Below are 13,867 nucleotides of genomic sequence, written 5' to 3'. Positions count from 1 at the left end.
CAAACACAACTTTCGGGAAGCGGAAAATTGGGCTCATCTTGATTTTACATTCGATCCCCCGGTCCAAATCAGCCCTGCTCTTCCCTAGTTATTATAGACTTCCAAGGATCCAAATTATAGAATTGACAAAAACTTTTTGACTTATTTTGCATGAAATGACAAATGACCTAACTCACTACAGCCTTCAAGATGAAATCTCATTATGATAAGTATGAATTTGGATTCAGTTTTCACAAAAATTGTCCTCACAACACTTGCAACTCTCTGCATTGACAATCTGAGCCCCACATCCTCGAAGTATAGAGCTATTTTCTTTCTATTTCATAGGATTGATTTTGGTTTTGAACCTAGGATAGCATGGCACTAAAGAGAGTACTGAAACAAGATTCATGTAACCGATTCCATATAATTGAGATAAGATTTAGAGATTATGGCTCATATAATTGAGATAAGGTTAGAAGAGAATCTCATATTACAAAGTAATAAGTGTAAGGGACTTAGGTACAAGAGTGGCCCATAACCTAATAATTTAAACTTTATCTGTGGTGTCCCTCTCTTATATGCAAATCTTACAACACGTGTATATGCATGAGCCCCAGTTTTAACAACTTTCCTCAATTCACAACAAGTGCTTCAGTCATATGTCTTAATCTTCATAATGCATCACATGAGAAGCAATTGAGCCACCACTATATGCATTTCTATCATTTAAGAAAGAGTCGTCCCAGAGTTGATTTCTAATTTGTTTTTTTTTTTTTTGGAAAATATGATTTTGATATGTAAATTAATCAATGTTTGATTTCATATATTTAGTTGCTAAAGTTGAGTAAGTTGTTTCTGATTTTTAACCTAGTCTCTTGGTTCACACTCCGATTCTCCTCTCTCTCTCTCTATATATATATGCTAAGTGGTAGTATGGTACTAATAAAATAATATAATCAATGAGAATTCAAAAAAAAAGGGTTTCTAGCATATAAGGGCAATTTTTGGGGTTTAAAAAAATTTAAAAATAGGTTAATTTTTTTAAAATAATATCAATAAAGGGCAAAACACTGTTCATCTTCTTCTTCTTGCCATTTGCTCATCGCCACTGCCGTCCGCTGTCGCCCGCCTCCACCTCCGACAATGTTGCCAAAGGTGGCAGAGGTGGCAGCGATGGCGCTGGTGGTTATTCCTCTATGTCCACCCATCTTTGGCAATGTTGTCGGAGGCGGAGGCAAAGGTGGGCAGAGGTGGCGGTGTTGGACAAAGACTTGGGATCGAATTGGGGGGGGGGGGGGGTTATGGGTTCAGGGATGGACTACCCTCGTTGTGTAGTTCTTCAAAAGATATAAAAAGGACCAAAAATGGAATTGTTTTCGCCATCAATTCCCCAATTAAACAGTCTGACCGTCTGGTCAAACCCGGGCTTAATGGTTTTGGGGTTTAAAACTGTACTTAGACCTATGATCGGTTTCCAAGTCAATTGGTTCAACCATACGGTCTGATTTGGTTGTCAAAACCACGATTCTACTAGACTCCATTACCCTGTTGACTCAAACAATCAAAATGTTTGAACCAAGGGAGCTAGGTAATAAGGTGGGGGTCCTTAACTTTTTTTTTCTTAAAAGGGAAAATCTATGATGCAGAAAAGATATGGTATGGAAAGAGTTTTGACCAATCAAAACCCCCCATGAATTTTGATAAATAACACCTTATTCGCTACAACGTTTTATGATTCCAGTTTTTTGGTTAGTTGTTTTTCAGATATCATATCTTTTCCATATCATAGTCGAAGCCTTCTTAAAATTATTATTCTATTAGGGGAGGGTGGGTGGGGAAGCAAGTAATGTGGTGTTCTTTCCCTTTCCCCCAAACTTTTGCAATCCAACCCAAATAACCATGACATTAGCCCCTATTAGTAATTCTTTAAAAAAAGGCAAATTTCCAAATTAGTACCTATACTTTGGGCCTAGTGCCACTTCCCCCCCCCCCCCCCACAAACTTTAAAACGTAGCAATTAAGTATCCAAACTTTCAAAACATGTCAATCCAATACTTGTCGTTAATAAGTCGTTAAGTGGTATTTGAAAGACATAAATGTCCTTCAAGTGCCATCTAGTTTTCTTTATTAACCATCCAAACGTTGACAAAAACTGAATAATCCCAAATCGTTTTCTCTTCTATTCAAGAAAGTTGGGGTCACATCTCAGTGGGCATTCTAGTGACCCCAACTTTCTTGAACAGAAGAGGCAAAGATTTGGGACTGTTCATTTTTTGTCAACATTTGGGTGGTTAATAAAGAAAATTAGATAACACTCGAAGGGCATTATCTCTTCAAATGCCACCTAACGGCTTATTAACAATAGGTACTAGATTGGCATGTTTTGAAAGTTCGAGTATTGAACTAATTGTGTTTTAAAGTTCGGGGACCAAAGTGGCACTAGACCCAAAGTATAGGGTATTAATCGGGAATTTTCCATTAAAAAATTATATTTTTTAAGCTCAGTTTGGAAATAGTACAAATGCAAATATACTGTGTAAATACATGCAAAATACTATAAAATATATGGATTTGCACTCTACATATTTGCATTTATACTCCTTCCAAACTGAGCCTTGGAATGAGTACAAATACAAATATGTACAGTGCAAATACATGCAAAATAATACAAAATACAAGGTTTTGCATTCTACATATTTGTACTCCTTAGTCTTTTCTAAAAATAAAACCAATATCTATTGTATTTATGCATGTCTGTCTATTTTGTTTTCGAACGCCCTCTTCCCTTTATCTCTTCTCTACTTTTTCTTAAACTCTAAGCCCCTTTTCCATTTCCTTTTCTCTTTGCACAAGCTGACAACCATCTTAGGATCAAGAAAAAAAATCTTCAGGTACACCTCAATTTGGGAGCCAAGAAGTGGAAGAATTTGGCTTATTAATTATTATTTATTCATTACTATAAGCCAAAAACAGTTATATAACTCACCTCTCCCCAGAGAAAATTCCTAGTTCCACCATTGGTTTGAACTACCTGTTCATGAGTCGGGCTGGGCCAAGCTTTTGCTCTTTATTAATAGAAATTTTTCAAGCCCGAGCCCGAGCCTGACCCGACCAACAGGCATACAACTTTGGCCCGAGACTGGCCCTCATAAAAGCCTGAAACCCGGGCCCGAGCCCGAAACCCAACCTGGGAGTCTGAGCGTCGATACTTGAGTTCGCCTCTAAGAGTGAGAGAATGGTGCCTAAGTTCACCGATTCCTAGGAGTCTGAGAGAATGGAAACTAAGAAAGTGAGAAGATAGAAGATGAAAACGGTGCAGCTAGAGAGAGAGAGAGAGAGACGACCTAGTTCTGGTGGTGCCAACCGCCGATGCCTGAGTTCATAGAGTGAAAAAGGTGTGCCTGGGTTCGCCGGTTCTGAGAGTCTAAGAATGAGAAACTGAGAATGAGAAGAAAAGTGAGAACTAAGAAAATAGAAGATGAAAACGGTGCCGACTAGAGAGAGATGACCTAGTTCTGGTGGCGCCAACCACCGGTGCCTGAGTTCGCAAAGTGAAAACAGTGAACCTGTTCACCGGTTCTAAGAGTTTGAGAGTGAGAAATGAGAATGAGAAGAAAAGTGAGAAGAAATCATTGCAACCCATAAACAATAATAATTATTTATTATTGAAAAAATTTATAAATAATTAACAAACAATTAATCAACTTTTTAATAAATAAACGATAATTAAAAATATTAATTGTTGTTTTAAATAGTCAATTATTATTTATTAATAATTAATTAATTAAACTTCACTCGTTTTATTAATTATTCATCAATCTTATTATTTTTAACATTTTATTAATGTTAATACATATAATTATTATTTCTTAACTGTTTTCTATTATTTGCTAGTCAATAATTGCCAAGCATTCTCCTTCTCAAGGGCAACATTGTCAACTTAATAATTCACAAAATCCAATTTTCATATTTTAGAATAGCATTCTCTCGAAAACAGAAATTTAATTATAAATTTTCACAATAATTCTGTCGGAGGTATTTCGCTTTTCACTCAAGAGAAGGAAATCTAAAATCTACATCTGCCGATGAAGAAGAAATCAGTTCTCTGTGATAATTAAAAGACATTAGAGTTTTTTTTTTTCCTTCAATTTTACTTTCTTTTTCTCTTACCCGAGAACATGGCATCATCCACCCTTTATAACAGTTTGGGAAACCAACCCTATAAGCCCAACGTTCCCTCCTCCATATACCAAACCTATATATCTTTCTCTGCACCTGTAAATGCCCATCAAATTAAAAGGATCACAAAACATAAACCCAAATTTTAAAATTCAAAAGAAGAATTAAAGAACTTCCAGCCAAACTCTGAGCTAGTGTTTGATACGATAAATCCATCATTATATAATTAATTCAACTTTTGTTGGTGGTTATTAATTTCCATGTGACCCTTGAGATCCATGTCAATACTAAAAATAATCTTTCAACAGTTTAATATAACACAAAACTAACTACACCTGAAACCAATCAATCCAAACTCGGTTACTATATATTTGCAATAATTTTAGTCCAAAGTGGTCCTTTAAATTTACCATGTACGATTGCAGTAGCAGCCTCCCACTGTGGAACAACACACATCGAAGCAAGCAAAGCTTTATTTATTAATGGAGGTTGCCCATCTACTATTCCTCATAAGCACTTGCAGTCAACTAGCTATAAAAAGTCATACACATGCGATCGACTAGCTCTAGCTAGCTAAAACATTAAGGATTCCTTAGTTTTTTAATTAAGATATTCATGTCTTTTTTTAAGATTTATGTGGAGTTTATAAAAAATTTATTTTCTCTAGGTATTATTTATTGGGGTAAGTGATACTTATCTTATAGGTGGACAAATAATTTTTTCATCTAGTGAGAAAGTTGCTAATATTCTGATAGGACAAAATTATCTCTTTTAATAATGTTTTTTTATGATTAAAATGGTCATTATTTTATTTACCTGGAAAATAAATAAATAAATAAAAACATGAATAATTAAATACACTTATCGGGATAAATATTTCACAGGAAACACTTAATTGAGTTTCTGATTGGGAATCTAAGCAGTGTTATCTTCTTGCAGGAAGTGGCAGATGGGAACAGTCCCAGGCTTAACCTTGAGTAATTGGAAGGCCAGATGCTGAGGGTAGTTGATCCTTAAAGTTGGGCGTACGATCATATATAATCAAGGCTCGAGAGGGTAGCAGTGTTGGAGTTTGGATACAGCTTTGTGCGTGGCATAACATTGGAGGCCAAGTAATTTATCTTGATGATCGGGTTTGGGAGGATGGTGCATAGTTGATTTAAATTTTGTATTTCATTTTCATCATTGATAAAAATAAGTTTTATTTATTACAATGAACATATGATATTAGAGACATGCCCCAAATTTTATAACCTTTTGTATTTCTATTTACTTTAAAATATTATTATTGCATTATGATATCATGAGTTGATTGACCCATCTGACCTAGATAGTTGAACCATTTATGCACCTCTTAAATGGGAAAACAGTTTTGCTTCCTAGTCAATTTTAAATTGCCATTTCCATCATTAATAAATATTTTTTATTTATCATTTTTTTTTGTTTAATATGATGGATATATAATATAAGGGTGTTCCAAACTTTTCTACAAAATTTTTATTTTTCATATTCTATCTATTTTTGTACTTTTATTTAATTATGATATCATGGATTGGCTCATTTATGACTTGATTGAGATGAATCAACCTATTATCAAAATGGAAAAAATGGTTTCATTTTTTAGTTGGATTTAAAAATATAGTTTTTTATACTATTAAAATTATATCCTATAGCTAAATAGATTTAATTAATGAAATTTTTATACAAAATTAATTGAATTCAATGGTAGGAAACAAAATTGTCTTAAACATCGAGTTTAATGAGAGAAAATTGAACTTTTTTTTTATTTAAGGGGCTACATAAGGGGGTAGCCCATCCCCTTAACCCCCTACCCTGGTGATAGATCTCATATCTCTATTACAACCGTCAGAGATCCTACCAACTGAGCTACCACCGGTTGGTATGAGAAAAAACAGGAATTAATACCTTAACCATACGTCTTGATGACTGATGAGAGGGTATATCCACTATTTTTATTTTCTCTAAGCTTATTTCAAATCTCAAGCGCATAATTTTTCCCCTCAGTCAAATTTTTGCTCTTTTGTATTAGTACAAACTACAAATCAGTTCTGGTCCGGGTCGGATTAATTGGGTACCTCATCCCCCCTCCAATGGGAGGCCCGATTAATTAGGCCCAACCTGGGCTGATTGATCTTCTTTTGAATGCAATACATTATGTATATTTTTTTTCTGTTACATGAATGGATAAAACAAATTCCAAGCCTACAAGTTGGTCAAATTTATCGCTGCAGCACATGCATCATACATAAAACACCAAACGGTTAGGCTCTATTTGTTTTCCATGTGGGGTGTCAAAGGTATTCAGAAATTCAATTTCAAATTCAAGATTTGATATAATTAAATTAAATTCGGATAATTTGAATATCTCATCAGTCAAATTCGGGTGTATTCATATTGAATGGTTAATCAGATTCGAATTCGAATATGATTTGATTTGATTCGATAAATATCCAATTTCAATAGATTATATATTTAATTCTTATATATAACATATAAAATATTTAAATGTTTAATTACATAATTTTTATATAATAATTAAATTAGATAAATAATTTATATATTTATATACTTTAAATAAATAAAATATTTATTTTATATATTTATTAATTACCTAAAATAATTAATTGGTTGAATTTGGATATTGTCTGATTCGATTCGAATTCAATACATTTACACCCCTATTTCCATGTAAAAAAAAAATCTGAACTGGATATTCAAATTTTGCATCCAGTTCAGTCATGCACTCCTATACATAAAAAAAAAAAAAAAAAATTAAAAATTAAAAAACTTTTTATGTCATTTACACTACATGGAATCAGTTGAGAATACAAATATAAAAACAAAATTAGCATGTTCACTCATGATTGGTCACTTAGGTTTGTGCACTTGTGTTAGCACCAAATCGGGACATCATTTGCACTTACTAACGGTGCAAATTTTTCATCACAAAAAATGATGCAATAAAATTTGCACCACTTTCCTCCTAAGTCCTACCTCAATTCTCTCTTATATATATAAAGTGAAAACTTCATCATCTTGCTACCTACCTCACTCTCAAAGAAATTAATAACCCTCCTCTTACCTCTATTCTCTTTTATGGAAAGTGGAGAGAACAGCATTTTATTTCTCACAAACAAGCAAGACAAAGTCAAATCTGAAGTAAAAATAAACCCAAATTTGCATTTAGAATATCTGCACTCTCATGCATTTGAACCAGTGTAAACAAAACACTGCAAACAAACTGAATCTTAAAATCCAAACTGGATATAGAATTTGCGCCTGATTTAGATTTACATGTATCATCTTTTAACTATGATTTGTGCCACTAAACTCAAGGAAAATCTGTAATTCATGCTATATACCATGGCAGACCTTGAGCTCAGTATTGTTACCCATCTTCCGTATAACTGAGGTAATATTGTATTGTTTTTTTATAAATTTTCATTTTTGTCAACCTCATAAATTTTTATTGATTTTTTGGTTTTATTTATCAAAACTCTATCTATAATACAATATCCCCTCTTGTATTTTCATAAGTTCCCCACCTATAATTATTCCCAACTAAATAAACCAATAAAAATTTATGAGTAAGTAATTGAAAGATTCCCCCCTTTTTGGCAGCAAATGTAATAATATTGTATTGTTATTGCTCCACTAACATCGCCCAAACACTTGTCCAAAAATTAAGAAGAATTATTTTAATTTTTTTTCAAAAAGAAGTGAATAATTGAAGATCAACACCGTTAGCTACTGGTTGCAATATATGAGATGGTTATATACTAAGTTGGGACAGATGGAAGATTTATAGTCAGTAACAAGCAATGGATGTATTATAATACGGCTGTGTTTGGTTTGAAGGAAAAAGTAGAGAAACCTATACAAGATTTTGTAAAGGTTTTCTTACCTTTTCCTTCTTTTCCCTACTTTTTCTTTTAAATCAAACATAGCCTAAGGGAACCAGCTGCAGATCCAAATTCCGAAACCCTGTTTTTTCTTTTCAGCCTAAAAGATTTCATCCCAGGTCCTCAGCCCAACCAAAAAGAAATTAAAGCCCTAGTGTATGGTCTTCTGGCCTCCTATTCCTTTTTTATCATCACCCAACTACTGAATTCAGACATTATTGTGATTCTACTTCGTCTTTACTCTTTTGGAGTACTGGAGAAAGTGTGGTGTAGATCAAAAGTAGTTTCCATTTGCAGAATTGAAGCACTTTGCACTCAATTCAAATCAAAGTATACCAAACCCTTCAATCCTCAGTCATCATTCTTTATGGTTTTCTTTTTTTCAAGAATTACATTTTGCTTTGGGATGGTATTGGTATATATAGTTGTTGCTGCCCTGGTCACGATTGTGGAATATCACTTATAGCATGAGGTGAGGTTTAAGGAAGGCCTGATGCATCTCCCTTTTTTTCTCTGACTAGCCACAAGCTAAGATCATATAGTAGCTTTAAAACAAAGAAATATGTTGAGGCTGGCTTAATTAAAGCTTCAGATTTTTTAATATAGACTTGTGTTATTCTCAGTTGTAGATGAAGATGAGAAAAAAGGAAATGGAAGTCAATGGTGGATATACATATATATATATATATATATATATATATATATATATATATATATGAAGTGTTGTTCAAACTTCAAAGGAATAGTAGATAATCTTTATTGGAAAGGTTTTAACTTGGTAATATTATATTAAAATAAGAATTTCCCTACTAAGGGCATTAATGTCCATTCACACGATGCCCTCGGAGCCAAAAATGGAGTTCCATTATGATAACCCATTTTGCTTATTTGTGTGGCAAACTTTGTAAGAAGTCAAGAAAAGTTTTCCAACCCATGATTTCTACTGTTGTTCATGATTACAGCTTCCCTAGATTAATAATAATAATAATAATAATAATATGGGATTTTTAAATATTTAAAATAAGGATATAAGACATTGTTTATGCTAACAAACAATGCCGTGCAATGCACGGGAATTAATCCACTGGTTAGTGGAAAAATAAATAAGGGGAAGAGAAAAGAAAAGGTAACAAAGAAGAAAGATAAAGATTAAAAAAAATGGAGCAGAATAACCGATCAAGTTATCCAGTTAGAGGCCGGAGGTGAACGGCACACCTGTCCCAGGTAACCATGAACGGCCGGAGATGAAGTTACCCACCGTGAACAGTGAAGCCTCCGATGGGTTTCTTATGACACGGTAGCCACGCCATTTCACCCGCCTTGCAGTGGAAGAACCAGGCCCAATGTTCTTATACTCTCCATAATACAGCGTATTCAGAGCAAAACTACCGCCCCATTCCAACCATCCAGCAGGATCTACCAACCCATCAAGATATGTCTGCAGATATACAGTTCGAGAATACTGCTGCCATGGTCGACCCAGAAATGTCTTCACTGAGCTCAGCACTGGCCTCAGGTCCGATGAAGCTATGACTCTGGACTTGTGGATTGAAATACCGGTGTTCTGATGAGGATCGGATCGTCCCTGTGCCGTGATAACATTCGCTTGCCCATGCAATGGCCTCCTCGCGACGATCATGCAGTTTTGGAGAACTACAGCTGCATTTCCGAATATAAAATCGATTGTGCCATAGATGTAGCATTGTTTGTAAAACTGCCGCTGAGAGTGGACGTACAATGTATCCTGATATCCTATAAAGCCGCAACGGTAGAAAACAGAGAGGTCGGAGCCGGAAACCAGCGCCACTGCTTGGCTCAGCGGACCGGCCGTGTTACGGAATGTGATCCCAGTTGCAACGAATCGTTCACCACTCACCGCTGGTATATAGCGATAAAAATTTGAAATCCAGAAGAAGAAAAAAACAATTAATATTTCTCAGAAACTATATATGGCTGTCCTGTCTGCTTAGGATTGTTGGTTGATAAGTTGACAAGTACTATTTCCAAATAATTGTTAAGGAAGCCATGAAGAAAAGAAGTAATCAAGTAGTTATTAAAGAAAGTGACTGAGCTCTCTCACCAACAGTTGCAGAGTTGAAGGTGGTGTAGCCTTTTCGCACACTCCTTGAACCGGTGATTAACGTTCTTCGCATTCCGTCACCGATGAGCATGATATTCGGCATGTTGTTTCCGATCTCAATATTCTCCCTGTAAACACCCGCCTTCACATAAATAATAAACCTTCGGCTTCCTCTCCTTAGCTTCGACGCCGCACTGATAGCTGCTTTGATGGTGCGGAAGTGGCCGGACCCATCTTGTGCGACCACAAGGTTAGCCCGTGAGGCCAAAGACGACGACTGCAAGAGCTTCCGGTCGGCAGCCGATACCCAGGTTGGGAAACCGCCTGTGTAATTCTGTTGCTCGGATGGAATATCGTTTATTGCCAGAGCGTTGCTGATCAGGTGGGAAACATTGTTCGAGACGAGAGGCAACAAGACGTCCGAGACGCCGAGCTCAACAATGCCCGCCTTGCAGGTATCGAGGTTGGTGAGAGCCGTGCTCAGCCATGTTTGGGTATCAGAATCGGTGCAGTTGGCGATTGGGTTGAGAGTGCGGTTGAGTTGCAGAATGGTGTCCTCGTAGAGCTTCAAACAGTCGACCCATGCAGCCCGCTCTCGGTCATTGCGGCATATCTGGCCTAGCCACTTGGTGTGACTCTCAGCCTGGAGAGCTCGTTCCATTGCAGCCTGCAACGCCATCTTCCGGAATTCGGGTTTCTGCTTGGGGACCGAAGGGTTAGGATCGAGGTCGCCCAGGGAAGACCTGCAATCGTCGGGGTATGGGGTTTTCTGGCACCACCAATCTGTTCCGCCGGAGACATTGTAGGACGAATCAGCAAGGGTCGACGACAGAAAGGAAGTGCAGGAAAGGAATGCTAGAAATATTGGAACAAGCATCGCCACCATGTTCGACATAGTTCAAGCTCTAGGATTTATCATTTATGGGTCGTCTCGTCTATATTTAACTGGGCTGGCCATTAATAAATTAATGAGATGGGATGACAAGCAGATCCCGTTCCATGAACATAGAGGTTGACTGGTTGAGTGTTAAGTGAACAATCTCCAATGGCGATGGCACATGTATAAAAGGAGACAGCAGCTGGAGGGAGACAGGAAGAAAATAGAAGAATATAAAGCAGATATTGATCATAGTGACGTAAATTATTTTTCCCGTAGACTTTGGATCTAAGTTTTTTTTTTTCTCTTTTAAATTTTTGTTATAAAAACTAAAAAGTTTCTGGCGTAAGGCAAATGCAACACTGCACTAGCCCCCATAAAAAGTGTTTGTTTATCATTTTCTCGGTTGTATTGATCTGATAACAGAATTTAATGGATGGAGAGAGATCTGGGGTGCAGGAATCTCAGTTGTCGGTAGTAACACATGATTGAGTCTCGAGCTTTAATTAAGAGTAACAAGGGCATTAATGGAATATATAATTATACATGTATCCTAAGTTTTAAAATACAAGTTGCTGCATATAAAATTACAAGTCTTTAGTATGAAGAATGGTGACATATTCACATGGTCTTTTTTTTCTGTAAATGCATATTCAAATGGACTACCACACTTAATTGGGATGCTTCCTTGATGCACAACATAGACTATTAATTTATAACAGATGGTAGACCGGTTTGGATCGGGTCCAGTAAAATCGATCGGTTTGAGGACAATTTAGTATGATTCAATGAAATCGATTTATAATAAACCTATATATATATATATATATATATATGACTCAGGTCAGTCTAAATCGGTTTAAGACTGAGTAGAATTGGTTCTCAACTGTTAAATTTTAATTTCATAAGAGATTAAATCTAATGGGTTTTATTGATCAATTACATGAAAAATTGTAAACACTTGTTTGGAAAATTAGTTTTTCTCTTACAAAAATTTGTCGCACATTGGAAAATTATAAGCTTTGTTTTCAGTATTTTAATAAGAGTTGATTTACACTCCTTAGAAATAGTAGAGGAGAGTATGGGGGTTTCATACTGCGCAACGAGTGCGCACATGTGTGTGGCGCAATGAGGCGCACTTTGCTCGCACTCATGTGGCTGGCAAAGGGTGGCTTTGGTTTTGGTGCGATGCTGACCGTTGATCACCGTTGATGAGATCAACGGTCACAATTCGATCGGGTGTAATCAAGAGGCACAATTCATAGTTAACAGTCATTACCTTTTAAACAGTCACAATGTTTGAAATTATGACTGTTCAATGTGACTTCTCTGAACCAGCACCTACCTTTTCTTCATATCTCTTCATAAACTATTTAAGGAGCACGAATCTGACTCCAAAAAACACACATTTTCGAAATCCGCTTTCTCTCTCTCTCTCAGTCCGGTCTGCTATAGTCTCACAGAAGGTTTTTTCAGAGATTCTTCAACTTTGCTGGTTGTAGATTCTCACCCAAGGCTCTATTGTATCCTGGGAACAGATTTGCCTATAACCCAACAACAAACTCAGTGAAACTGAGTGGGAGCAAATAATGTTCTGAAAACAGTGTCTTCAGACGTGCCTCAGAACTTCTCCTCCAAAGTTACAGTGACCCCATTTCCCAACATGAACCAACAATAATCAAGACAATATATTAAGAACCAGAATCAATTCATCAATACTAGATCCTGAAACTATAAATGATCCAATTGATTCGGGTCCATCTGGTTGGACCCGACCCATTGACAGCCTTAATTTAATGCCATATCTATCATTAGATTATGGGCATTTAAATCATTCTTAACACTTTCATTCAAGGCCCTTTCGATCTGTTCTTAGTTCATCTGGCTTCTTCAACTTGTAACATTTTCTAACAGTTGCTGTAAATGGTCCTTTCTGCACATGAAAGTTTGGAGCCTTTTCTTTTGTTACATTAAATTAATTTCTTGTTTCATTTTCTCTATCTTCTTCATTTTTTTATCCATCTTTTCAACATCCTCCCTTCTTTTGTTTCAATTCGTTAAACAAGAATTGCAGATGAGCTAAAGAAGATTCATGGTGATTATTTTCAATGACAATTATCATTTTCAACATTTTGCTTATGTTACTTGAGAGTTGAGACTATTAGTACTAGTGTTGAAGTAAATGATTTTGCACTTATTTTTTTCATTATTTTAGAAACTCAAAACAAATAGTCCATGTTTCTAATAGTGTTTTGCTTTTTAACCAGAAGGGTTGCATTGAATCAAAAGTAAATTGCGTGCATTTCTTAGACTTTCAATTATTAGATTATAATACATTTCCCTCCACTCCACATCCCTCAGGCTGCATTTGGAAACAATGCAAATATGTAGAGTGTAAAACGGTTTATATAAATTGCAAAGTTGGGTTAGTTTTGCATTGACAAATTTACCTTCTTACCAAATAGACTTTTAGCTGTAATGGATGTAAACACGAATTCCAATAAAGCATATGTTTTTTTTTATCAAAAGCCCACTTGAATGCAAATTTACTTCTTTTCTATTGATGTACTTTTACATCTTATTGTCGATGTAAATATGCATTGGTTTGTCATTTGTCAATGCAAAGACGTAATGGTGTCAAACATAGGCAAAAGTGAACCAGAATGCAAATTTACCCTGAACTGGGATTTACATTACATCGTTTCCAAGTGCAGCCTCAATGCTTTTGTAGTAGTCATAGCATAAAAGTTGAGCAACCATTAGTCTATTACTAGTAAATTTGAACTAAATGATGAAGGGAAGATTGCTTCCAAGTGCATATATGGC

General features: G+C 35.7%; 1 protein-coding gene across 1 annotated transcript; it reads right to left on the bottom strand.

Annotated features, from left to right (window-relative positions):
* Positions 1 to 9,090: 9,090 nt before the first annotated feature.
* On the bottom strand, positions 9,091 to 11,202 carry LOC104597652 (pectinesterase 2-like). The gene is made up of 2 exons (XM_010259323.3): positions 10,165 to 11,202; positions 9,091 to 9,962 (listed from the first exon to the last, which is right to left on the bottom strand). The coding sequence occupies exons 1-2, from the start codon at positions 11,057 to 11,059 to the stop codon at positions 9,274 to 9,276; spliced, it is 1,584 nt and encodes a 527-aa protein (XP_010257625.1). The 5' UTR covers positions 11,060 to 11,202; the 3' UTR covers positions 9,091 to 9,273.
* Between the last annotated feature and the right edge of the window lie 2,665 nt (positions 11,203 to 13,867).

Source organism: Nelumbo nucifera, chromosome 7, assembly GCF_055504915.1.
Source record: "Nelumbo nucifera cultivar China Antique chromosome 7, China Antique-T2T, whole genome shotgun sequence".
NCBI lineage: Eukaryota > Viridiplantae > Streptophyta > Magnoliopsida > Proteales > Nelumbonaceae > Nelumbo > Nelumbo nucifera.
Note: the sequence above shows the minus strand (reverse complement) of the source record. Positions and strands in the feature narration are given on the sequence as shown.

Bases quoted from the DNA above. Each gene is read 5' to 3' on its own strand.
- LOC104597652 (XM_010259323.3), bottom strand. From the start codon at position 11,059: ATGTCGAACATGGTGGCGATGCTTGTTCCAATATTTCTAGCATTCCTT. The intron at 9,963-10,164 runs GTGAGAGAGCTC...GCTATATACCAG, and splicing joins CTTCAACTCTGCAACTGTTG to CGGTGAGTGGTGAACGATTC.